General features: G+C 43.8%; 1 protein-coding gene across 1 annotated transcript in view; it reads left to right on the top strand.

The window, feature by feature from the left end:
- TPRN (taperin) overlaps positions 1–26803 on the top strand; it is a 46346-nt gene extending 19543 nt beyond the window's left edge. Inside the window, exons 2-4 of the mRNA XM_056541102.1 lie at positions 18623–18839; positions 21978–22087; positions 23596–26803. Coding sequence (XP_056397077.1) covers positions 18623–18839; positions 21978–22087; positions 23596–23658 — 390 coding nt within the window. The 3' untranslated portion in view covers positions 23659–26803. The remainder of the gene's footprint in view (positions 1–18622; positions 18840–21977; positions 22088–23595) is intronic.
- The last annotated feature ends 656 nt before the right edge of the window (positions 26804–27459 follow it).

Genomic DNA, 27459 nt, shown 5'->3' with positions numbered 1-27459 from the left:
GAACTTAGCTCTGTTTTATCTCTACATCCCATCATGCCCTAACAGCTATACTACAACTCCCAGCATGCCCTGACAACTTTGCTTTTTTTTTTTTTATTCCCCCTGCTTAAACCCTTTTCAGGCCTTGTTCACACGGCAGAATTTTCATACGGAACCCCGCGGTGAAATTCAGCTAGAAAATTCTGTTGTAGCAGAGTCCATTGTTTAACGGGATTTTGCTGCACTGTGCACACGGCGAAATATTGCCAAAAACCTTTCAATTTCGGCCTCCGCAGAAAGAATTTGTCGATTTTGTTGTTCGGGAATGCATTGCCATCCGTACAGATGGCGCAATTCCAAGCTGTCCTAGCACCGATTGAGTTGGCGCCTGCTGCAGAAGGAACGTCCGGCTGATCATGCCGGAGAAATGGCGCAGTGTGAACATAGCCTGACACTTGTTTCCTGAATCGCGCTAACCTGACAATTGCCATAAACCTATCCAGGAGGGAGTTCTGTCATGGTCGTAAACGTGAATAGATTCGCCTTCGTTAACTGCGACGTATCGGTGGCGTAGGTCATGTGAGCAAAGATGGTCGTGTCGCATCCAGAGACGCAGGGTTCAGACATGGGTAGAGCAGGAAAGGGATTTATTGGGAACCAGTCCCGAATCCGAGGACGTGTCGTAGGTTGTCGCCCATCTGCGGTGTCCCCTCCCCTCCATGTCCCACATAGGTGACCCCATTCCAGGATAAGCCCCTTGAGAACCTTTTTTATTTTTTGGGGGGGGGGGGGGGGACATAAGCTGTCGGATTTCCCTGATACCAGGTCCAGTCGTGGGATTTAGACTGGTATGCGGCACGCTCCGGCCAGTAATAACCAGTAAGCCGTGTCTGGGGGCATCTGTCTGACAACTACGTTCCTGCGCCATAATTGACCTTAATTGCCAGTGCCGATTTAGGTTAATGCCGAGAGAAAATTCTCACCTCACGTTAAACCGCTAAAGATCGCGGAGCTTTAGGCGCTCAACACTATTTCCCCTAGATCTGTTCCTGGGAAAAGCTGGGTTACCACAACTATGGCTGCCAGGAAAGGGAAGGCGTTTGAGGCTCTTGGTTGCCACCCAGCTTAGATGCATGTAAATCAGTGGTCTCAAAGCAGTGTGTCTCCAGGTGTTGCAAAACTACAACTCCCAGCATGCCCGGACAGCCGTTGGCTGTCCGGGCATGCTGGGAGTTGTAGTTTTGCAATAGGTGGAGGTCCACATTTTGGTAATCTAGGTCAGTGGACCTCCAGCTGTTGCAAAACTACAACTCCAGCCTGCCTCAACATCTGACCTAGCCTCTAGGCTTGCTGGGAGTTGTAGTTTCGCAACATCTTAAAGTCCACAGTTCGGATATCTAAGGTCTAGGTTAGTGGTCTCCAAACTAGGCCTCTAGATGGTGCAAAACTACAACTCCCAGCATGTAGGTCAGTGGCCTCCAAACCGTGGACTTCCAGCTGTTGGCCATCTGGGCATGCTGGGAGTTGTAGTCTTGCAACAGCTGCAGACCCAGTTTGGAGACCACTGACCTAGACCGTAGGTCTCCGAACTGTGGACCCTCAAGAGGTTGGGAAACTACAGCTCCCAGCAAGCCTAGCGTCTAGGTCAATGGTCGCCAAACTCTAGTTTGTCTAGATCTTGCAAAACTACAACCCCCAGCATGTTGGTCAGGGGTCTCCAGCTGCTGCAAATCTACAGCTCCCAGCAGCAATCGACTGTCTGGGCATTCTAGGAGTTTGATTTTGATTTTTTTGCAACAGCTGGAGGCACCCTGGTTGGAGACCACTGACCTAAATGAATGGGGGGGGGGGGGTGTAGGGATCAGGACCTGTTAGGAGTTGTAGTCTTTTAACAACATGGTCTTAACTGGGTATGATATTGACCATCGCCATGGCGTCTGAGGCAGATATGTGGGGGGTGGGGGCGTCATTGTCCTTCTTTATGGTCAGCTTGCCGCCCCCTCTGAGCTTAGCCTGGTTACCCGGCATTCAGGTCACGAGAACGTAGTGCGGCGGACACATTCCTTTCATTCCATTGGTTTTTCATTAAATGGGTCCGGAAACCAATGTACAATGGATGTGAACAGGGCCCTAGAGCCCATCCCCTCCCCAAAAAGTCAAAAATTCCATTAAAGAGAAATTCTTGATCCCCTCCTGTTATTAAACAATTCTCATTTGACAGTGACGGGTGCTGGCTGTTATGGTGCCTAGTTAGGCAATGGTTAGTCCAGCTTTCCTCTAGTCCTGAGTGGCACGTCTCTGCTGGAGCGCCTAACCACTATGGTCAGGGTAAGGATGTCTCCACAGGTTCTTAAGGCAGCGTGCGGGCTCCCGACCCTCTGCCTGTTGGCTGTGACAGTCCGCTAGACGGATAATAGGGAGACGCTCGCTGGCGTAGAACGAAAGAAAGAGACCATTGTGAGGAAGACGTAAGGAGGATTGTTCACTGTCTGATAACATACACAGCTCGTCTACCCAGAATGTGTGCCTGCAGGGGGAGCAGAATAGTGAGTGCAGCTCTGGGGTATAATACAGGATATAACTCAGGATCAGTACAGGATAAGTAATGTAATGTATGTACACAGTGACCTCACCAGCAGAATAGTGAGTACAGCTCTGGAGTATAATACAGGATATAACTCAGGATCAGTACAGGATAAGTAATGTAATGTATGTACACAGTGACCTCACCAGCAGAATAGTGAGTACAGCTCTGGAGTATAATACAGGATATAACTCAGGATCAGTACAGGATAAGTAATGTAATGTATGTACACAGTGATCTCACCAGCAGAATAGTGATTACAGCTCTGGAGTATAATACAGGATATAACTCAGGATCAGTACAGGATAAGTAATGTAATGTATGTACACAGTGATCTCACCAGCAGAATAGTGAGTACAGCTCTGGAGTATAATACAGGATATAACTCAGGATCAGTACAGGATAAGTAATGTAATGTATGTACACGGTGATCTCACCAGCAGAATAGTGAGTACAGCTCTGGAGTATAATACAGGATATAATTCAGGATCAGTACAGGATAAGTAATGTAATGTATGTACACAGTAACCTCACCAGCAGAATAGGGAGTACAACACTGGAGTATAATACAGGATATAACTCAGGATCAGTACAGGATAAGTAATGTAATGTATGTACACAGTGACCTCACCAGCAGAATAGTGAGTACAGCTCTGGGGTATAATACAGGATATAACTCAGGATCAGTACAGGATAAGTAATGTAATGTATGTACACAATGACCTCACCAGCAGAATAGTGAGTTCAGCTCTGGGGTATAATACAGGATATAACTCTGGATCAGTACAGGATAAGTAATGTAATGTATGTACACAATGACCTCACCAGCAGAATAGTGAGTTCAGCTCTGGAGTATAATACAGGATATAACTCAGGATCAGTACAGGATAAGTAATGTAATGTATGTACACAGTGACCTCACCAGCAGAATAGTGAGTACAGCTCTGGAGTATAATACAGGATATAACTCAGGATCAGTACAGGATAAGTAATGTAATGTATGTACACAGTGACCTCACCAGCAGAATAGTGAGTACAGCTCTGGAGTATAATACAGGATATAACTCAGGATCAGTACAGGATAAGTAATGTAATAGATGTACACAGTGACCTCACCAGCAGAATAGTGAGTTCAGCTCTGGGGTATAATACAGGATATAACTCAGGATCAGTACAGGATAAGTAATGTAATGTATGTACACAATGATCTCACCAGCAGAATAGTGAGTACAGCTCTGGAGTATAATACAGGATATAACTCAGGATCAGTACAGGATAAGTAATGTAATAGATGTACACAGTGACCTCACCAGCAGAATAGTGAGTTCAGCTCTGGGGTATAATACAGGATATAACTCTGGATCAGTACAGGATAGACCCTACTGACTAATAACGCACATTGGGTTCTGTCTCTTGTCTGATGGAGTCTCCACCACCGATGTGAACAGAACCTTTACAAGAACGTCACAATTTTGGCGCTGTTGACAGTGGTTTCGGTGTTATTGTAATGGATGTACAGATGTGGTGGACTTTGGGCTGAGATCAGACGCTCAGTCTTCACCATAAACCCTGTTACTTGGGAGGAGGACAGAAACGTTTTGGGAATGTGCTGTTCTTTAGCCGCAGTTTTATTAAAATACATTCCTGCCTCCCTTGAGAGCAGTGTGCACCTCCAGCTGTTGCAGAACTACAACTCCCAGCATGCCCCTGACAGTCCTCTGCTCAGCCTTTGCAGCGGCTGTGGATCCTGGGCTGCTCTCACTTTCAGTATCTGGCGGCAGTCAGATAATGTGGCACAAGCAGGTTTCATTTGCAGACCGACCAGCAATAATTGATAAGCCGGGGTGAAAGGTCACTGTGCCAGACACGGGGCCCCGCAGTGAGATGTGATTCCTGCTCAATAATTCAGTGCATGGAGCTGGAGAGAAGGAAGGGGGGGGGGGGGGGCACCAAATCTTCACTACCCCCTCCCACAAATAAGGCACCTGTAGCGGGTGACAATCACAAATGGCGGCCATTACCGTGCCCATAGGGTTCAGCACCCGGACCCTGTTCTGTGAAGTCTACATAATGTATTCTTCCCATTGTGACTGATCATCTGGTGCCAAAAAGGAAGTTGTCTGCCGTGACGCATCGCAAACCGGACTTCTTAGAACTTTTCGTCCAAGTACGTCTTAAAATAATCTCTAAGGCGGTGTTTCCCAACCATGGTGCCTCCAGCTGTTGGAAAACTACAACTTTCTGCATGGCAGGCTTCTATTGTGATGTCCTAGAGCAGTGTTTCCCAACCAGGGTATATCCAGCTGTTGCAAAAACTACAACTCCCAGCATGCCCGGACAGCCTTTGGCTGTCCGGGCATGCTGGGAGTTGTAGTTTTGCAACACCTGGAGGCTGCCTGGTTGGCAAACACTGCTCTAAGGATTGTCTGTTGCTGAGATGGTGTATCTAAGCCTATAATCCGTGATACAGCACTGCTGAGATGGTGTATCTAAACCTATAATCCGTGATGCAGCGCTACTGAGATGGTCTATCTAAGCCTATAATCCATGAATCAGCACTGCTGAGATGGTGTATCTAAGCCTGTAATCCAGGGTTTAGTGTTGCTGAGCTGGTGTGATTTTCTGTTGAGCTGATATATCTAACCACATTGTGTGATACTGTATCTAATCCAGTGTTTCTCAACCAGTGTGTCTCCAGTTGTTGCAAAACTACAACTTCTAGCATGTCCGGCCATTCTGGGAGTTGTAGTTTTGCAACAGCTGGAGGCAACACTGGTTGGGAAACACTGCTCTAAGGATTGTCTGATGCTGAGATGGTGTATCTAATCTAAACCTATAATCAATGATACAGAGATTGTGTATCTAAGTCTCTATAATCTGTGAAACAGCGCTGCTAAACTGGTGTATCTAAGCCTGTAATCCAGGGTTTAGTGCTGCTGAGCAGGTGTGATAGTCTGTTGAGCTGATGTATCTAACCACATTATGTGTGATACTGTATCTAATCCAGTGTTTCTCAACCAGTGTGCCTCCAGCTGTTGCAAAACTACAACTTCTAGCTTGTCCGGGCATGCTGGGCATTGTAGTTTTGCAACAGCTGGAGGCACCCTGGTTGGGAAACACTGATCTAACACCATAATTTGTGATACTGTTTGCTGAGCTACTGTATCTAACCCCATTGTGTGTGATACGGTTTGGCTAAATTGGTACATCTAAGCCGGTCATGTGTTTTACAGTAAACTTAACCATGTATCTAATCCTATCCTGTTTGATATGATCTGAGCTGGCGTATCTCATGGGGATCGTATGAGCTGGAGCTAAGCTTTTTGTGTGTGATGCTCAACTGCTGTATCTAAGCCTAATGTGGGATACTTCGCTGCTAAATTGGTAGATCTAATTCTATTGTATATGTAAGCCTGTTGTGTGATACTGTCTGCAACAGCTGGAGGGACACTGGTTGGGAAGCACTGCTATAAGGATTCTCACAGTTTTATTCTGGACTATGGGAAAGCTGGGTGGCTGTACACTGATGTGGTGCTGTGTATAATATAATTTTTCTAGTAGTAAATCACTTAGGGCTGTGATGGAACAAGTAGGCCTCGTCGCCCATAGCAACCTGACAGGCCTCCACATAATTTCAGTGTAGATTAGAAAATGAAAGCAGTTTTTTAATTGGTTGCTATAGGTAACCAATGAAAAAACTGCTTTCATTTTCTAATTTACACTGAAATTATATGGAGGCCTGTCAGGTTGCTATGGGCGATGAGGCCTACTTGTTCCATCACAGCCCTAAGTGATTTACTACTAGAGAAATAGTCAGCACATAGGCAATCTTTCGCACTTAAGCTTTTGCATGCATGAAAATCTGAAAAACTACAATGCCCAGCATGCCCAGACAGCCGAAGGCTGTCTGGGCATGCTGGGCGTTGTAGTGTTTCAACAGCTGGAGACACACTAGTTTGGAAAACACTGCTATAAGGACTCTTGGTTATATTTTGGACCTTAGAAAAGCTGGGTGACTGCACACTGCGTTATTACGGTGTATATCTGATCCCCAACCTGCATCTGTTGCAGAACTACAACTCCCAGCAGCAGTGCCTTCCTATACAGCTTAGCTTCTTACGTAAGTAGGTAGGAACCGGTCACCAAGATGAGACCCTTGGGCCATTATAGCCGTTCATCGCAACTGTAAGAAGTCACATGACTATGGAGTCAGGAGGGCGGAGCATTACTGCTTCTGGCCTCCTGATTGGGCCCTACAGGGGTCTTTTTAGAGGTGTTATTGTTTCTTTACATAGGAAATGGGGTTAAAATCTATGAAAGATGAAGAACATCCTATAGACTATTCCCTTAAAGGGGTTGTCCATTTTGGTCAATGGAGAAATGGGCCGATTGCTGTAAGGACCCTGTCGTTTATTTTTTTAGGTATTATCTTATTAGATTTAGAGGCGGCGCACCATATTGTTCCCTGCCGCAGGGCGTTTTGCCGCCTCCCCTACATGACCGTACAGGGTTTTTTACACTAATCCCGTTGTGATTTACAGTGTGTCACCGCTGGTTTATTCTGGCCGTGGAGTCGTCTTGCCTGTGGTTATGGCTGCGGCTGGCGTTACTAAGGTTGCATTGTTTGTTGTTAAACGGAGAGATGAAAAGTCGCCGCTTTTGGTGAAGTTGAGATTGGAACGTTCTTCTCGGGTGTTTACTAAACTACAGCCGCATTAACCTGTTTGCATCGGAGGTTTTCTGATCAGGGCGTCGTTGGGGTAAACGTGTTCGTAAAGTTAGAAAATACAGATAGTGGGTGACCGTTACGGATGGCGCCATTACGGCGTCATTCATCTCTCCGTAGACCTGGCGTAACGTGCGTTGACATTGATACGCCATGGCATGAACACGATACATTAGCAAACCAGGAAGATCAGGATGAACAGAGTACTAGGTCCTGTATATACTCTGGATCAGTCCCTGTGTCTGCAGGCGGTCAATGTTAATCTCTCCTGTGTGTATGGAACATGTTGACCCGGCGGCCATGCTGCCCACACGTTATCTCCCCTGGAAAGTTTACTGAAGGTGGAGCCGGGACGTCGTGTGAAGCCAAAGGAAACAGGAATTTCAGGTCATTTTCCCATCATTTCCTGTAGTAAACAATGGGTTAATGTCCTTTGGTTGTGGACATTATAAGCTTGTTAGGCCATTAAATAGGCCATATAGAGAGTCTAGATCAGTGGTCTCCAACCTGCGGACCTCCAGATGTTGCAGAACTACAACTTCCAGCATGCCCGGACAGCCGTTGGCTGTCTGGGCATGCTGGGAGTTGTAGTTTTGCAACATCTGGAGGTCCGCAGGTTGGAGACCACTGGTCTAGATCAATCAAGAAGAACAAAAAAATAAAAAATAAAAAAAAATACGAATCTCCACGGGGGAATGTTCTATGTGTAAAACAGAATTGTGTGTTCCATAGGGTCAGACTCCGATGACTGTTACTACTATTAGGCTAAGTTCAGACTACGGAATCTCTGGGCAGGAAATTTCCGCCCGGAGATTCCGAGTGACTGAATCAGTCGGCGCTAGGACCGCGCGGACACTGCAGTCTCCAATAGACTGCAATGTGTTCCGCGCGGATTTCCGCCTGAAGAAAGAGCAACGCTATTCTTCAGGCGGAAATTTCCAAGCGGATTTTCCGTTCACAAATTCACACTTTGGAATTTGTGAAGCGGAATTTGTGAACGGAAACTCATTCACTATACAGTACATTTTAGCAAGCGGAATTTCCGCCTGCAATTTCAAAGAGGAATTGCAGGCGGAAATTCCGTAGTCTGAACCTAGCCTTAGAAAAGCCTTAGGGTTGCCACATGGACAGTAATTTACCGGCACAGCCGGTACTTTGGCCACCTTGCCGGTATTTTTATATAAAAAATACCGCCAATGGTATTTATCCAACCAATCCTCCAACTCCCGGAATGTTGCATCATATACTATACCAGCGTTTCCCAACCAGAGTGCCTCCAGCTGTTGCAAAACTTCAACTCCCAGCATGCCCGGACAGCCGAAAATGGTACTGTTAAAAACTACAGATCAGGGCGCAAGAAATGAGCCCTCATACAGGCCCGTATAAAGGAGAAATAAAAAAGTTATAAGGGTCAGAATAGGAAAAAATGTCCCCCCGAATATATAATTAATTATGCAAATTAGCATGGTCGGTATTTTTTTTTGCAAGAAAGGTGGCAACCCTACCAGTAACTGCTGTCTTCCTACTGCTACCACCCATTACTTGGAACCCTCCCACCACTACCGCCTGGTATCTGGAGACTTCGTACTGCCACCACCCCAGTATTAGACCACCAGGTACCACTACCACCCAGTACTTATAGCCCCTGACACCGCTAGACCCAGTAGTTGGAGCCTCTGACACCGCTAGTACCCAGTAGTTGGAGCCCTCAGTGGTTGCATCCTATCTATGGCCACCATCTATCTTGTGATAGAAGCCTCAACCTTTGGCTTTATTCACATCTCCATATGGCCTGATCCCATAAGAAAAACATCTTCCTTTTTTGGGGGATCTAGTCCATGGGAAAAGCCTTCAAAGCGGTATACCAGGATTTTTTTTTTTATTTGACTATGCTACAAGGGCTGTAATGTTAGTGTAGTTCATAATATAGTGTCTGTACCTGTGTGTGACGGTTTTCTCACAATTCTTCTGTGATTTTTCACTCCAATATAAATTTTTTAACAGCATACAAAATGACTGTTGTCTCAGATTTTTCCCAGGTTGGAATGTGGCCGAGACCTGACATCACTAGTCAGCTGATGACACGGAGCCTGTCTGCTTCAATGGGTGGAGGGATCAATCTGCAACTAATGCAACAGCTGTTGGCACCCTGGTTGAAAACATAGGTGTTTTGAATGGAATCAGCTCATTTATGTGGCTGATGTGTGGGAGGGAGGAAAATGGAATTATGGGATTTGTAGGCAAAAGAAGAAAAGTCAAACAGGAAATAGCAGTTCACAAAAAGCTAGCCACAGTGTTATGGTAATCTCACAACATAGCCATTTAGCCCCAAGACAAGCGCAGATCCTTCCTAAGCATGTCCATTACTGTCTGCCAGGTAGCTACTAAAATCACCTTATGGTGGAGAACCCCTTTAAGCCAATCAGAAGTGATACAAGTCTTCTGAGCTGATGTATCTAAGCATGTCCATTACTGTCTGCCAGGTATGTACTAAAATCACCTTATGGTGGAGAACCCCTTTTGTCTTTTCTCCCAGTAATGATCTCCCCTTCGGGACATGCATGTTACATTATGTGGTACGATAAAGATTCTCTTATCACCATGATGATTCTTGGGGTCACTCCTGGTAGAAGGAAGCTTTGGAGCAGTGGTCCCCAACCTAGTCCTCCAAGGCCACCAACATTCCATTTCCATTTATTATTATTTTTTCTTAAGTTACTCCATTGCAATCAAATTCCTTACTATTGTTGGGCCTTGAGGACTGGGTTGGGGACCTTTTCTCTAAAGGATAGATACACCTGGACACCATCCCCAAACCTGCTTTGTTGTTCTTGAGGTTTCGTCATACTATGACAGCATTCACTAAAACAACAAACAGGAGCCAAGCAAAACACCTGCTGATGTGCATGGAGCAACGTGGTAGGGCCGTCCCTGATGTCTCCACGTGGAGGAACTGTATGAGGAATGTCGATTAGGTTCACGGCCTTTTGTGTTGGAAATTGGCTGAAGACCCATCTCGTAGCACCAAGTCATGTCCAGCAGGAAATGCCAGCAGAATGCTTGGTTGTATAGGGAGAGGTATAAGCAGTAGAGAGAGAAGTGCTCATGGTTGTATAGGGAGAGGTATAAGCAGTATAGAGAGAAGTGCTCATGGTTGTATAGGGAGAGGTATAAGCAGTAGAGAGAAGTGCTCATGGTTGTATAGGGAGAGGTATAAGCAGTAGAGAGAAGTGCTCATGCCGCTGTAGAGAACACTGGTGAGACCTCACTTGGAGTGTTGTGCGCAGTACTGGAGGCAGTCTCTCCAGAAGGATATAGATACTCTAGAGAAAGTCCAGAGAAGATACTAAACTAGTACATGGATTGCAGGATAAACTTAACAGGAAAGATTAAAGGACCTTCAAGGGGTATTCCAGGAAAAAAAAATATTATTTGACTTTATGCTACAGGGGCTGTAAAGTTAGTGTAGTCCATAATATAGTGTCTGTACCTGTGTGTGACGGATTTCTCACAATTCTTCTGTGACTTTCACCCCAATATTTATTTTTATCAGCATACAAAATGACTGTTGTCTCAGATTTTTCCCAGGTTGTAATGCAGCCGAGACCTGACATCACTAGTCAGCTGATGACAGGGAGCCTGCCTGCTTCAATGGGGGGAGCGATCAATCTGCAACTAATGCAACAGCTGTAGGCACCCTGGTTGAAAACCACAGGTCTTTTGAATGGATGCAGCTCATTTATGTTTCAATGGGTGGGGTGGCTGATGTGTGGGAGGGAGGAAAATGGAATTATGGGATTTGTAGTCAAAAGAAAAGTCAAACAGGAAATACCAGTTCACAAAAAGCTAGCCACAGTGTTATGGTAATCTCACAACATAGCCATTTAGCCCCAAGACAAGCGCAGATCCTTCCTAAGCAGACAGTAGTCTGACAGGTATGTACTAAAATCACCTTGTGGTGGAGAACCCCTTTAGCATGTATAGAAGAAAGAAGAGACAGAGGGGATATGATAGAGACTTTTAAATACATAAAGAGAATCAACACGGTAAAGGAGGAGAGGATATATAAAAGAAGAAAAACTACCACAAGAGGACATAGTGTTATATAGAGGACATAGTGTTATATAGAGGACATAGTTTTATATTAGAGGGGAAAGGTTTCTGCAGTAATATCAGGAAGTGTTACTTTACTGGGAGAGTAGTGGATGCATGGAATAGCCTTCCTGCAGAAGTGGTCGCTGCAAATACAGTGAAGGAGTTTAAACATGCATGAGATAGGTATAAGGCTATCCTTCATATAAGATAGGGATAGGCATAAGGCTACCCTTCATATAAGATATGGATAGGTATAAGGCTATCCTTTTATATAAGATAGGGATATGTATAAGGCTATCCTTCATAAGATAGAGATAGGTATAAGACTATCCTTCATATAAGATATGGATAGGTATAAGGATATCCTTCATATAAGATAGGGATAGGTATAAGGCTATCCTTAATATAAGATAGGGATATGTATAAGGCTATGCTTCATATAAGATAGAGATAGGTATAAGGCTATCCTTCATATAAGATAGGGATAGGTATAAGACTATCCTTCATATAAGATAGGGATAGGCATAAGGCTATCCTTCATATAAGATAGGGATAAGCATAAGACTATCCTTCATATAAGAAAGAGATAGGCATGAGGCTATCCTTCATATAAGATAGGGATAGGCATGAGGCTATCCTTCATATAAGATAGGGATAGGCATAAGGCTATCCTTCATATAAGATAGGGATAGGCATAAGGCTATCCTTCATATAAGATAGGGATAGGTATAAGGCTATCCTTCATATAAGATAGGGATAGGTATAAGGCTATCCTTCATAAGAGATAGAGATAGGCATAAGGCTATCCTTCATATATTCAGATTATTGGGCAGACTAGATGGGCCAAATGGTTCTTATCTGCCGACACCTTCTATGTTTCTATGGCTGTTTGTTTTCTGTCGATGGACCAAGGGCAATAACCTTGTCTGATTAGGTGAAATTACCCTGTAAGTGGGGAATACATTTATTTTAGGACCGCTATAAAGGATAACGTCACCGACCGTGGTCCCTCCAGGACGATTTACACAAGCTGGGGGCCCTTTCACCTACAACCATTTGTCCCTTGTGTTCCTGCCCCAATGTGGCTACATGTATGGAGTGACGTCATTAATACGTATAGTCAGTGACAGCTCTTTAAACGTTCTGTTCTATGCTCCCAAACAGGCGTAACGTCGGACAAAAGCCAGGTTTCTTTTCACTTTACCTTCACAAAGGTCACACAGGTGTACGGCGAAACTTAGAACAATGACCGGCCTGGGTGTCTTATAAAAATAACATTTCAAAGGGGAAAGCTTCTTCCCCTGTACACAATATCCTATATCCCTTTTTGAATCTCATTTTCGTTTCCACATAATACTTGCAGTACCGCTTTCCACCACTGTCTTTTGCATAGACTCTAATGAAACAGCGCCTCCAGTTTTCAAACCCAATTTAGAATGGATAACTTTTTTTTTTAAACAAAACCTTACCCAAAACTGCATGAAGTAATTCCTATTGCTGAAATGAAGCCTCACTCATTGTTTCTTCTCTAAAGTCATAAGCTACTATTCTTTTTAGGTCACTGTATAAAGCAGTGTTCTCCAGCTGTTGCAAAACTACAACTCCCATCCTGCTCCGACAGCCAAAGGCTGTCGGGGCAGGATGGGAGTTGTAGTTTTGCAACAGCTGGAGAGCCACAAGTTTAAGAACACTGCAATATAGAGTTTATATCCCCTGGAGAAGTCTATTCTTTGTATATATACTAGCTGAGTACCCAGCATTGCCCGATCTTCCTACCTTAACCTTGTGGGCGACTAAAAGCAGCAATGATGTATAAAAACACAATATTGGGGAGAGTACTGTGAGTTCTGTACTGCCTGCTTTCCCAGTCTTCTGAAGAGAATATCTGTCTGGTAAAGCAGCCATATTGAGAAAGCTGGGTGGCATGACCCCCCCCCCCCCACACACACACACACACGTACACACACACACGTACACACACACACACACACACACACACACACAAACTAACTATTCCCTACACCTGCCTGCTGGACAGTTAAATCATACTTTACCATGAAGTTATTCCTGCAGCATGAAACCCTGATGCCCACCTCTTTTGCATCTATAGTTTTACAAGGGTCCCCGAATTTCTAAGCTTTCGCTTGCTGTTATCTACTCTGTGGCCTCCAAGATTCTAGTGACATCAGTATAAGCATTGCTGCTTGGCATAGGCATAGCTGCTCGGCATAGGCATGGCTGCTCGGCATAGGCATGGCTGCTCGGCATAGGCATGGCTGCTCGGCATAGGCGTAGCTGCCCGGCATATAGGCGTAGCTGCCCGGCATATAGGCGTAGCTGGCCGGCATATAGGCGTAGCTGCCCGGCATATAGGCGTAGCTGCCCGGCATATAGGCGTAGCTGCCCGGCATATAGGCGTAGCTGCCCGGCATATAGGCGTAGCTGCCCGGCATATAGGCGTAGCTGCCCGGCATATAGGCGTAGCTGCCCGGCATATAGGCGTAGCTGCCTGGCATAGGCATCACTACAAGATTCTAGTGACCTCTGTGTAAGCGTCACGTCTCTGTGTAAGGCTAGGTTCAGACTATGGAATTTCTGCCGGAATTTTCGCTTTGAAATTTCCGGCAGAAATTCCGCTTACTATAATGCATAGTGTAGTGAATGGTTTTCCATTCACAAATTCACACTTCGGAATTTGTGAAGCGGAAAATCCGGATGAAAAATCCGCTAGAAAATTTCCGCCTGAAGAAAGGGGTTGCTCTTTCTTCAGACGGAAATCCTAGCGGAACACAAAGCAGTCTATAGGAGACTGCAGTGTCCGATCGGTCCTAGCGCCGACTAATTCAGTCGGCGCAGGCGGAACTCGGAATCTCAGGGCGGTAATTTTCTGCCCGGAGATTCAGTAGTCTGAACCTAGCCTAAGCGTTGCGTCTCTGTGTAAGCGTCGCGGCTCTGTGTAAGCGTCGCGGCTCTGTGTAAGCGTCGCGGCTCTGTGTAAGCGTCGCGGCTCTGTGTAAGCGTCGCGGCTCTGTGTAAGCGTCGCGGCTCTGTGTAAGCGTCACAGTATAAGTGCCACTGTTTAGTTGTCTGATACAACTGATACATTGTTGCTCTTCTGCAAAATAAAAAGCCAAATGTTGCACTCGGGCTACTTTGTTGTTTAGCAACTGAAAAGTTACACAATAAAATAATAACCGGGTTGAATTAAAGCGATCACACCCAACAGGTGCCCAACCCAGATCCCAGCTCCATGGGTTATATTTAACTCAACATATGTATGTTCCAGCATGACTACCTAACGTCTGGAGATCTTTCCATTACACTTGATACATGTTCAATGATCAGAACGACGGGGTTCCGGGCCCCCCGCAATCAGGCATCTTATCCCCTATCCTTTGGATATGGGATAATATGTCTAGAACCGAAGTACCCCTTAGTCTAGTGGAGCTCCATGCAATTTTTTGAGACTTCCGATACATGTGATTCTATTGCTCTCGGGCTGGATGGCACTATTATTGGCCTGTTCCCGATAGAGCAGCGTCCTGGAGATAATTGTGGTACATCCTGAACTAGTCTCCAATCCCTAAGAGCTCACAATCTATTTAAAGGCTGAACAGCGGCTTGATGGGGACGGTGCCCTTAATCCACTCATCGCGACTATTTGCAGATGAAGCAGTAATTGGGTCCATTAATGGAGGTTGGAAAGTCAGTAGTAATCTGCGGCCAGACCCTGACGTGACTGCGGGAGATTACCAGTGGCGTTGGGCGACCTGACCTGATGCAAATGATTCTGGGATCTGTCTAAAAAGCAGTGTTTCCCAACCATTGTGCCTCCAGCTGTTGCAAAACTACAACTCCCAGCATGCCCGGACAGCCGTTGGCTGTCCGGGCATGCTGGGAGTTGTAGTTTTGCAACAGCTGGAGGCACAATGGTTGGGAAACACTGGGCTGAAGACTAGAACCCATCCAACATTTTTATTTTATTTATTTTTGTTTTATATTTATAATATATATTTTATTTTATTTTGTTTACCGGTAATTTTATTTAATTTTAATTTTTTAATTACTTTATTATTTTATGTATTTTTATTTTTATTTAATACATTTTTTTTGTTTATTTTTAATTTTATTTAATTTTATTATTTTTTAATGTAGTATTTTATGTATTTTTATTTATTTAATTTATTTATTTGTTTATGTATTTTGTTTAATTATTTATTTAATTATTTATTTATTTATTTTTTACTGATTCACTAACTTTTGATAGTACTCCGACCATTTGTTCTACTAATACAGAGCTTCTTATCTTCTGTATAGACACGGATGTAAATGGTGCCAAGGGGAGCTCACTGTATACGGTATTATTGAGTTCAATGTAGAACCAGTATGCAGTGAGCTCCCCCTAGTGGCGGCTGCAGGAGGATATAAACTTGGTAAAGATGGAACTCCGACCCCTGCGAACAAAGTAAAATATCATTTTGTGTTTCCCTAGTCTGTGCAAAACTACAAGTCCCATCGTTGTCCCTACTTTGACAGTAAATTTAGCAGCTGGAGAGCAAGCAATTGTGGAACTCCGCTCTCCGAACTGCGGCCCTCCAGATATTTCAAAACTACAACTCCCAGCATGGCTAGACAGCCGTCGGCGAGCCACAGGTCATTTTGGAGAGCTACAGGTTGCGGAGCTCTGCTCTACTCCTGTGGTCTCCAAACTATAGCCCTCCAGCTGTTGCAAAACTACAACTCCCAGCATGGCTAGACAGCCATCGGCGAGCCACAGGTCATTTTGGAGAGCTACAGGTTGCGGAGCACTGCTCTACTCCTGTGGTCTCCAAACTATAGCCCTCCAGCTGTTGCAAAACTACAACTCCCAGCATGTCCGGACAGCCGTTGGCTGTCCGGACAAGCTGGGAGTTGTAGTTTTGCAACAGCTGGAGGTCCACAGTTTGGAGATCACTGCTCTACTCCATTAGGACAAAGAAATGATTGTGCTCTACTGGAATCTGTGTTAGTCTAAATTTTACCAAACAATTTGTCCCCATTCTTTACACTGCAGCTGATTGTAGTAGAATACACATCAGCAGGTATAAGCAAACAAGCCCCAATTAGATAGCCTGAGGCGGCCATGAGCATTGCCATGACATTGGGCACCTGCTGCTCTTCTACAGTCCCCCAGGAGCCGTACCCTCCGGAGTTGTCACCACTAGGCAACAGCCGAAACCTATTCAGTTGCCCGGTCATCCATGGTGTTTTCTATGGGAAGCTGTATTCACTCTAGTATCCTGTCAATCTATAGTCTTGTTATTGTGCGATTCTCTCGCTCTCTCCTCCCCACAGCTCCGCTTTATAAATCTGGATTTTCTTTGTTTTAACAAGAGCTCTGCGGCCGCCTGATAAAACACACAGAGCAAAGAAAGGCCCCGGCCTGTAGATTATCTGCTGTGTACAGTACTAGGAGCGGCCCTGCGACCGGGGAGATATATACAGACCCAGCTGTGATTATATACAGACAGGAGGGGCTGTGAATAGAACTACTATAATACTGCATCCTATATACAAGAATAGAACTACTATAATACTGCTCCTATATACAAGAATATAACTACTATAATACTGCCTCCTATATACAAGAATATAACTACTATAATACTGCTCCTATATACAATAATATAACTACTATAATACTGCATCCTATATACAAGAATAGAACTACTATAATACTGCTCCTATATACAAGAATATAACAACTATAATACTGCTCCTATATACAAGAATATAACTACTATAATACTGCTCCTATATACAAGAATATAACTACTATAATACTGCCTCCTATATACAAGAATATAACTACTATAATACTGCTCCTATATACAAGAATATAACTACTATAATACTGCATCCTATATACAAGAATATAACTACTATAATACTGCCTCCTATATACAAGAATATAACTACTATAATACTGCTCCTATATACAAGAATATAACTACTATAATACTGCTCCTATATACAAGAATATAACTACTATAATACTGCCTCCTATATACAAGAATATAACTACTATAATACTGCTCCTATATACAAGAATATAACTACTATAATACTGCTCCTATATACAAGAATATAACTACTATAATATTGCTCCTATATACAAGAATATAACTACTATAATACTGCCTCCTATATACAAGACTATAACTACTATAATACTGCTCCTATATACAAGAATATAACTACTATAATACTGCTCCTATATACAAGAATATAACTACTATAATACTGCTCCTATATACAAGAATATAACTACTATAATACTGCTCCTATATACCAGAATATAACTACTATAATACTGCCTCCTATATACAAGACTATAACTACTATAATACTGCTCCTATATACAAGAATATAACTACTATAATACTGCTCCTATATACAAGAATATAACTACTATAATACTGCTCCTATATACAAGAATATAACTACTATAATACTGCTCCTATATACAAGAATATAACTACTATAATACTGCTCCTATATACAAGAATATAACTACGGTACTATAATACTGCCCCCCATGTACAAGAATATAACTACTATAATACTGCTCCTATATAAAAGAATATAACTACTATAATACTGCTCCTATATACAAGAATATAACTACTATAATACTGTTCCTATATACAAGAATATAACTACTATAATACTGTCCCTATATACAAGAATATAACTACTATAATACTGCTCCTATATACAAGAATATAACTACTATAATACTGCTCCTATATACAAGAATATAACTACTATATTACTGCTCCTATATACAAGAATATAACTACTATAATACTGCCTCCTATATATAAGAATATAACTACTATAATACTGCCCCCTATATATAAGAATATAACTACTATAATACTGCTCCTATATACAAGAATATTACTACTATAATACTGCTCCTATATACAAGAATATTACTACTATAATACTGCTCCTATATACAAGAATATAACTACTATAATACTGCTCCTATATACAAGAATATAACTACTATAATACTGCTCCTATATACAAGAATATTACTACTATAATACTGCTCCTATATACAAGAATATAACTACTATAATACTGCTCCTTTATACAAGAATATAACTACTATAATACTGCCTCCTATATATAAGAATATAACTACTATAATATAAGAATATACATTTATTTGGTTGTTTCTCCCACAGATGAAGATCTCCTTCAATGAACAGAACATCCACACTATGTTCGAGTACCCATCTGAGAACTCCTTGGCAGAAGAAGCGGCAGAAGGAGAGGCCCACGAGGTATCGGGCTCAGAATCCGAAGAAGACGATAAACCCTCCGGCGTGTTTCTCCCGCGGCCGACATTCGGGAGCGGCGGTGCGGCCGGCAATAGCCTGCGGGCCAACTCTGCAAACTCAGGTAGTGATTGTGAAAGTGTTCTGGGAAAGCTGGGATTCTACAGTGGAGGCACAACTACAACTCCCAGCATGCCCTGACAGCCGCAGGCTGTCAGGGCATGCTGGGAGTTGTAGTTGTTCACCCGGTGGAGGCAGTATCAGTGAACACAGTGCCCGGCGTACGTTTCCTAGAAGGGTGTGGACTCTTTCATCACTATGGCTGTTATTAAATTAAACATTATTATGTAACCGGTTCTGCTGACATCGCGACGTGTTTGGTCGCATTTCTCCGCCGTGGCGCTCTGGACCGGTCACGCACATAAGAGTGTGTCGGAAACCTTTTAATCCCTCATTGTATTTATTATTGTCAGTGCGGTGACTCACGGCGGAGCGGCAGTGACTGGAATATCAGGCGCTGTCATCACTTTTTTAAAGGGACAGTAAATCAGAAGTCATCGTACTTGAATTTGCCCCGAGGTTAAGTCAATATTGCTCCTTGTGATCAGCCGCATCATACTGACTGTAGTGTTCTTTACAGTAAGAGCAAAACCACCTGACCTCTGTGTTACACTGGAGTATAATACATCCTGTACTGATCCTGAGTTATATCCTGTATTATACCCCAGAGCTGTACTCACTATTCTGCTGGTGAGGTCACTGTGTACATACATTACATTACTTATCCTGTACTGATCCTGAGTTATATCCTGTATTATACTCCAGAGCTGTACTCACTATTCTGCTGGTGAGGTCACTGTGTACAAACATTACATTACTTATCCTGTACTGATCCTGAGTTATATCCTGTATTATACCCCAGAGCTGTACTCACTATTCTGCTGGTGAGATCACTGTGTACATACATTACATTACTTATCCTGTACTGATCCTGAGTTATATCCTGTATTATACTCCAGAGCTGTACTCACTATTCTGCTGGTGAGGTCACTGTGTATATACATTACATTACTTATCCTGTACTGATCCTGAGTTATATCCTGTATTATACCCCAGAGCTGTACTCCCTATTCTGCTGGTGAGGTCACTGTGTACATACATTACATTACTTATCCTGTACTGATCCTGAGTTATATCCTGTATTATACCCCAGAGCTGTACTCACTATTCTGCTGGTGAGGTCACTGTGTACATACATTACTTATCCTGTACTGATCCTGAGTTATATCCTGTATTATACCCCAGAGCTGTACTCACTATTCTGCTGGTGAGGTCACTGTGTACATACATTACATTACTTATCCTGTATTATACTCCAGAGCTGTACTCACTATTCTGCTGGTGAGGTCACTGTGTACAAACATTACATTACTTATCCTGTACTGATCCTGAGTTATATCCTGTATTATACCCCAGAGCTGTACTCACTATTCTGCTGGTGAGATCACTGTGTACATACATTACATTACTTATCCTGTACTGATCCTGAGTTATATCCTGTATTATACTCCAGAGCTGTACTCACTATTCTGCTGGTGGGGTCACTGTGTATATACATTACATTACTTATCCTGTACTGATCCTGAGTTATATCCTGTATTATACTCCAGAGCTGTACTCCCTATTCTGCTGGTGAGGTCACTGTGTACATACATTACATTACTTATCCTGTACTGATCCTGAGTTATATCCTGTATTATACCCCAGAGCTGTACTCACTATTCTGCTGGTGAGGTCACTGTGTACATACATTACATTACTTATCCTGTACTGATCCTGAGTTATATCCTGTATTATACCCCAGAGCTGTACTCACTATTCTGCTGGTGAGGTCACTGTGTACATACATTACATTACTTATCCTGTACTGATCCTGAGTTATATCCTGTATTATACCCCAGAGCTGTACTCACTATTCTGCTGGTGAGGTCACTGTGTACATACATTACATTACTTATCCTGTACTGATCCTGAGTTATATCCTGTATTATACCCCAGAGCTGTACTCACTATTCTGCTGGTGAGGTCACTGTGTACATACATACATTACTTATCCTGTACTGATCCTGAGTTATATCCTGTATTATACCCCAGAGCTGTACTCACTATTCTGCTGGTGAGGTCACTGTGTACATACATTACATTACTTATCCTGTACTGATCCTGAGTTATATCCTGTATTATACCCCAGAGCTGTACTCACTATTCTGCTGGTGAGGTCACTGTGTACATACATTACATTACTTATCCTGTACTGATCCTGAGTTATATCCTGTATTATACCCCAGAGCTGTACTCACTATTCTGCTGGTGAGGTCACTGTGTACATACATTACATTACTTATCCTGTACTGATCCTGAGTTATATCCTGTATTATACTCCAGAGCTGTACTCACTATTCTGCTGGTGAGGTCACTGTGTACATACATACATTACTTATCCTGTATTATACTCCAGAGCTGTACTCACTATTCTGCTGGTGGGGTCACTGTGTACATACATACATTACTTTTCCTGTACTGATCCTGAGTTATATCCTGTATTATACTCCAGAGCTGCACTCACTATTCTGCTGGTGGGGACACTGTGTACATACATTACATTATCTCTGTGTTCTCTCCTCCTCCCCCCTCCACTATCTCTGTAGACTTTGAATGGATTTTGTTCCTTTTTTGCTATTTATAAGTTTATATATGGGGAAAAGTCCAGATGAGTGACGTAAGTGGAGATGGCGGAGGATGAGTGTTCGCTCTGTTATCTCCTTGGCCTCCAGGGTCATAGATATGAAGATATGGAGAAGTGTTGGCCATGGCAGCCAATCAGATCCCAGCTGTCTTTCTGCATGTGACCATTGAGGATAAAGGCTAGCATTTGATTGGCCGTGATAGGTGACCCTAATGCAGTTCACAGCATGGCCTCAAGGTTAGAGTCATACGTAGTGCATCCGCAGCGTGTTTCACGCTGCGGATGCGCAGACGCCAGTCACTAGAGCGAGCTCCCAGCTGCGGCCTCCGGCCGCAGCAGGGAGCTCGCTCTAGTGACTGGTGTCTGCGCATCCGCAATGTAAAAATACGCTGCGGATGCACTACATGTCACCTTACCCTAAAGGTGTATTTCAGATTTTATGGACTTATTTTTTTATTTTTATTTTTTATATCGTTTTATACCCATATTTTTAGTTATTTTCTCGTTCCTCTGCAGGTCTATCTAACTACACTCCTAAGCACTCCGTGGGGTACAGCAAATGGCAGGATGAGGCGTCTCTAGGGGGCGCTGCAACTCCGGACCTCAGCTCTCCGAGCCAGGACATGGTGAGCCCCATATACTACAGTAGCATTAAATGGGATCTGGTTGTACATTAAGAATATAAAAAACATTTTCGAATATCTATCTTTAAAGCTGAGATATGATAGTTTTCAGTTTACAGGCCCAAAGCCCGAGGCTGCACTACTGAGGCACATTCTGAGTTGTTTCCTTCTGTTGACTGGTGCAGTGTTGTCACAAATACATGGGGGGAGATTTATTAACCTGTCCAGAGGAAAAGTTGCCCAGTTGCCCATAGCAACCAATCAGATCGCTTCTTTCATTTTTGAAAAGGCCTCTAAAAACTGAAAGTAGTGATCTGATTGGTTGCTCTGGGCAACTCAGCAACTTTTCCTCTGGACAGGTTTTAATCTATCTCCTCCATGTAGGTGATTTGGTATCTACACTGGGTTTCCATGACAACACAACAGCAGACAAGGGCTCCTCCCAATGGCTCAGTGGTGCAGCCTCAGGCTTCGGGCCTAGAATTCCAGAGATCACAGCTCAGCCTAGGAGTAAGATAATGAAAAATGGGTTTCACGTTTTGAATGTAGACAAAAGGGTCTTTTCTGTGGCCCAGTTAGTAGCCATTAAGACATCATACACCATGACAGAAACCCCGCGGGCCCCTTAAAGTCAGTGGCATCTGTTGGGCGTATGACTGGCCTGTGTGAGCAGAACCTTTAAAGGGGTTATCCAGGAATAAAAGAATAGCTACCGGTAATTTCTTCCAAAACAGCGCCACATTGGTCCTCAGGTTCTGTGTAGTATTACAACTTGGCTCCATTCACTTCAGTGGAACTCAGCTGCAATACCAGACACAACCTGAGGACAAGAGTGGCGCTGTTTTTGGAAGAAAGCAGCCATGTTTTACTAATCTTCGATGAAAAATAACTTTTGATATGGATCGCAGGGGGTCCGAGCGCCGGGACCTCCCGCGATCTCCTGAACGGGGCCCCAGCAGTCTGCTGAAAGGGGGCGTGGCTACCCCCGCATTGAGCGCCAGCCAACACGCCCCCTCCATATATCCCTTAGATACATATGAGGGGGCGTATCAGCCGCGGCTTCCTGCGGTGTTGGAACGGCCACTTCTGGCAGACTGCTGGGGCCCCGTTCAGGAGATCGCGAGGGGGTCCCAGCGCTCAGACCCCCTGCGATCTTTAACTTATCAGAAGATACGTTATTTTTCACAGCACTTCTCCTTTTATTACCTTCTTTAGGTGCCATATATCACCTAACATGGCTGCTTGCTTCCAAGAACAGCGCCACATCTGGCGTAAGGAGATGTGGGGTATTGCAGCTTAGTCTTACTTTAATAGAGGTGAGCTGCAATACCATAGCCAACCTAATCATCAGGTGTGGCGCTGTCCCTGAAAGAAAGCAACCATATTTTAAATCCTGAACAACCCCCAATCATAAGGTTAAGATTTGGCCCCACCTAGAGGCTTTTTGGGTGGAGTACACCTTTAATATTTTAGGGGGTCCCTTACCTAACAGTTTCCCCCCTCTCTTTCAGCTCACGCCAGCCGACAGCAACTCTCATACAGACTTCCGAAGCGAGCCGGCGCTCTACTTCTAACCGCAGCGGATGGAGGACGGTCAGATCTATCTGGACTGTGGTCACTGCCCTGATGTCTGTCCTCGGCGCCTGTGCTGAAAAGCATCCTGGGAAAGGATCTCCATCTAGCTTTTTTTGTGGGGGGGCGGGGGGTTACTTTAAAACAAAAAAAAAAAATTGCGCACTCGTGATATTGGCTGATATGTGGAATATGCCATAGTAAGTGTAGCAGCGCGTTTGCTGCCTGCGGTGGAGCGCTGTTGATTATATTAATCAATACGCCTTCAGAGAGATTAGTGGTGTGTCCTGCCACCTAGTGGTGGGGGGTGATGACTGTGGGGTTGTGTCTTCAAGATGTCTTGGTTATCAATGTGTGTGTACAGATAGTTGCTTTCTTCCCCAAACAGCGCCACTCTTGTCCTCAGTTTGTGTGCGGTATTGCAGCTCATTTCCATTGTAGTAAATGGAAAGGAGTTGTAATACCTAACACAACCTGAAGATGGGAGTGGCGCTGTTTTTTTGAAGAAAGTAGCTATGTATTTCTAATGCTGGATAATACAGTGGCCTCAAATTGGTGGCTCTCCTGTGCTTGCAAAACTACAACTCCCAGCATGCCCTGACAGCCGAAGGCTGTCAGGGCATGCTGGGAGTTGTAGTTTTGCATCCAGTAATAGTTCGTCAGTTCTGGGGTTCACATATGCGGGTATTGGAAACTTTATCAACCAGGTTAAAAAAACAAACAAAAAAAAATTTCTTCCTTAAGATAAATCCACAGAACGTCCATTACCGTTATCAATTTTTGTTTTATCTGTTTCTGGAAAAGCTGGGTGCTAACCAATATGGCCGCCAGTACAGCGCCGTTCTGTCTCCTACAAAACTTAGCAGAGCTCACATGCAGAACTCTGGGAAAGCTTGATTTTGTAATGTTATAGAAACACCATTCTTGGTCATCTGGTTCCTGGGAAAGCTGAGTGACATTACTGCTTCTCTGCCCTGAATGGTAAGGGCCCATGCACACTAGGGAAATTCAGCAAGGGATTTCCTTGTCAAATTTTTTCAGCGGATCCGGGCAGCCTGGAATCGGATCGCTGTGGAAACTAAAACGGTTGTCCGCAAAATAAACAACCTGTGTATGTAGTAAAAAAGTATAACAAAGCAACCTACTAATGTTATTAGCCATAGTGCAGAGATCTGTTTCCCTGGTAAGCTGTGACATCTCGTCACAGGCTCTCAAAGCAGTCTGCTCAGTCCCTCGTCACCCTTTTCCTCCTGTAAGCACAAGACAAGACCAGTGATGTGAAGAAGGGGAGCTGATATTACTGTTTATTAAATTTGACTCAGTTGATAAAGCAGCAGGGAAGTCCGTTCTTATTCACCGTAGTTCCCAGCAAAACGGGCTCTCTGCTGCCTTATTTAGTGAGTCATAAATCAAATGAGTAGTATTACCAGCTCCCCTTTTCACATCACTGGTCTGGTCTTGTGCTGACAGGAGGGAAAGAGAGCAGAGGGATGGAGTAGACTTCTCTGAGAGACTGTGTTATGACATCACAGATTACAAGGGAGCAGCAGAACTGATATTGAATATCTCTGCACAATGGCTAATAACAGTATCAGCTATGCCGCAAGCTTGATGTCATGTCACAGGCTCTGAGTAGTCTGCTCTGTCTCTCCTCTCCCGTCAGCACAGGATGAGACCAGTGATGTGAAGGGGGGCGGCTGGTATTTCTGCTCATTAGATTTGACTCCTTCAATAAGGCAGCAGTGGAGTCAGTTCTTAGTCACAGTAGTTCCCGGCAGAACAAACTCTCTGCTGCTTTATCTAATGAGTGATAAATCTAATGAGCAGCAAGATCAGCTTCCCTCTTCACATCACTGGTCTCATCCTGTGCTGACAGGAGGGGAGGATAGATAGAGCAGACAACTTTGAGAGCCTGTGATGTGACGTTACAGCTTACAAGGTAGCAGCACAGCTTATATGGAAGATCTCTGCACTTTTGCTAATAACATTATATTAGTAAGTTGCTGTATTCTACTTCCTGACACCATCCACTGGGTATTACTTTCACCATACAACCCCCGTCAATAGTGACAGCGCACATCGGCATTGACTATAGCAGTGTCCACTGCACACAGGACCCATTCACACTACAGAACATTCCTAGTCTGCCTAGTTATGTAGTAAGAAATCTCCTGCATCACCGCCTATCAGTTGTGTGATACAGGGGTCAGGCAAAGCTGGGTTGGAACTTATAGGTTGTCACCAAGCTTTCTCGGAGACTGGTATAACTCAGAAACAGCTGCAAATGTTTGATGTGCTGGAGATCTGTTCTGCAGGGATGTAGGGTATTGCATCACATGCAGACATCTTTAATAATGTTACCCAACCAGTGTGCCTCCAGCTGTTGCAAATCTGCAACTCCCAGCATTCGGCTGTCCGGGCATGCTGGGAGTTGTAGTTTGGCAACAACTGGGGGCACGCTGGTTGGGAAACACTGGTTTAAAGGGTTGCCGGATGCTGTTACTGCCATAATTGTCAGGCTCCGCTCCCTATTAGTCATTACATTCCAGCCGGGGTTTGCTGACAGGTGTGACTGTTGTTTGCTCTGTGTATGTACACTTAGCACCTGTCCATAAATATTCTAATTATATGCACATTTGCATACCGTGATGTCACATGCTGGGCGGAGTCACATGCTTCGTAAATGGCCATTCCAGCAACTTCTGACATTATTCATTGACTCCGTTTTTTATTCGAGCCTGGGAAATGTATCCAAAACAGAGCTAATTTCTTTAAAAAAAAAATAGCACCACCCCTGTCCCCAGGTGGTGTGCGGTATTGCAGCTCTGATCCATTTAAGCGAATGAAGCCAAGTTGTAATACTACGCATAACCTGAGGACATGGGTGGCGCTGTTTTATAAAAGAAATTGGCTCTGTTTTAGCCCTGACAGCTAAAATGCTCTCCAGCTGTTGCAAGACTACAACTCCCAGCATGGAGTTGCAGTTTTGCGACAGACTATTGGCTCCATGTTTTGTATACCAAAGTGTTTTTAAAGGGGTACTCCGGTGGAAAACTTTATTTTTAAATCAACTGGTGCCAGAAAGGTAAACAGATTTGTAAATTATTTCTATTTTAAAAAATCTTAATCCTTCCAGTACTATTTAGGGGGCTGTATGCTACAGAGGAAATGCTTTTCTTTTTGGATTTCTCTTCTGTCACGACCACAGTGCTCTCTGCTGACCTCTGCTGTCCGTTTTAGGAACTGTCCAGAGCAGGAGAAAATCCTCATAGCAAACATATGCTTCTCTGGACAGTTCCTAAAATGGACAGCAGAGGGTCAGCAGAGAGCACTGTGGTTGTGACAGAAGAGATATCCAAAAAGAAAAGCATTTCCTCTAGCATACAGCCCCTAAAAAGTACTGGAAGGATTAAGATTTTTTTTTAATAGAAATAATTTACTTATCTGTTTAATTTTCTGGCAACAGTTGATTTAAAAAAAAATAATAATTCCACTGGAGTACCCCATTTAAAGCGAATTAAGCCAAGTTGCAATACTACGCATAACCTGAGGACATGAGTGGCGCTGTGTTATAAAAGAAATTAGCTCTGTTTTAGCCCTGACAGCTAAAATGCTCTCCAGCTGTTGCAAAACTACAACTCCCAGCATGCCCTGACAGCCTTCGGCTGTCAGGGCATGCTGGGAGTTGTAGTTTTGCGACAGGCTATTGGCTCTATGTTTTGTATACCAAAGTGTTTTTAAGTATTGGCTTCGGCCTCTGAACAGAAATACTGTGACTCTATCCGCGCACGCGTCTTCTTCCG

Source organism: Hyla sarda, chromosome 9, assembly GCF_029499605.1.
Source record: "Hyla sarda isolate aHylSar1 chromosome 9, aHylSar1.hap1, whole genome shotgun sequence".
Lineage (NCBI taxonomy): Eukaryota > Metazoa > Chordata > Amphibia > Anura > Hylidae > Hyla > Hyla sarda.
Note: the sequence above shows the minus strand (reverse complement) of the source record. Positions and strands in the feature narration are given on the sequence as shown.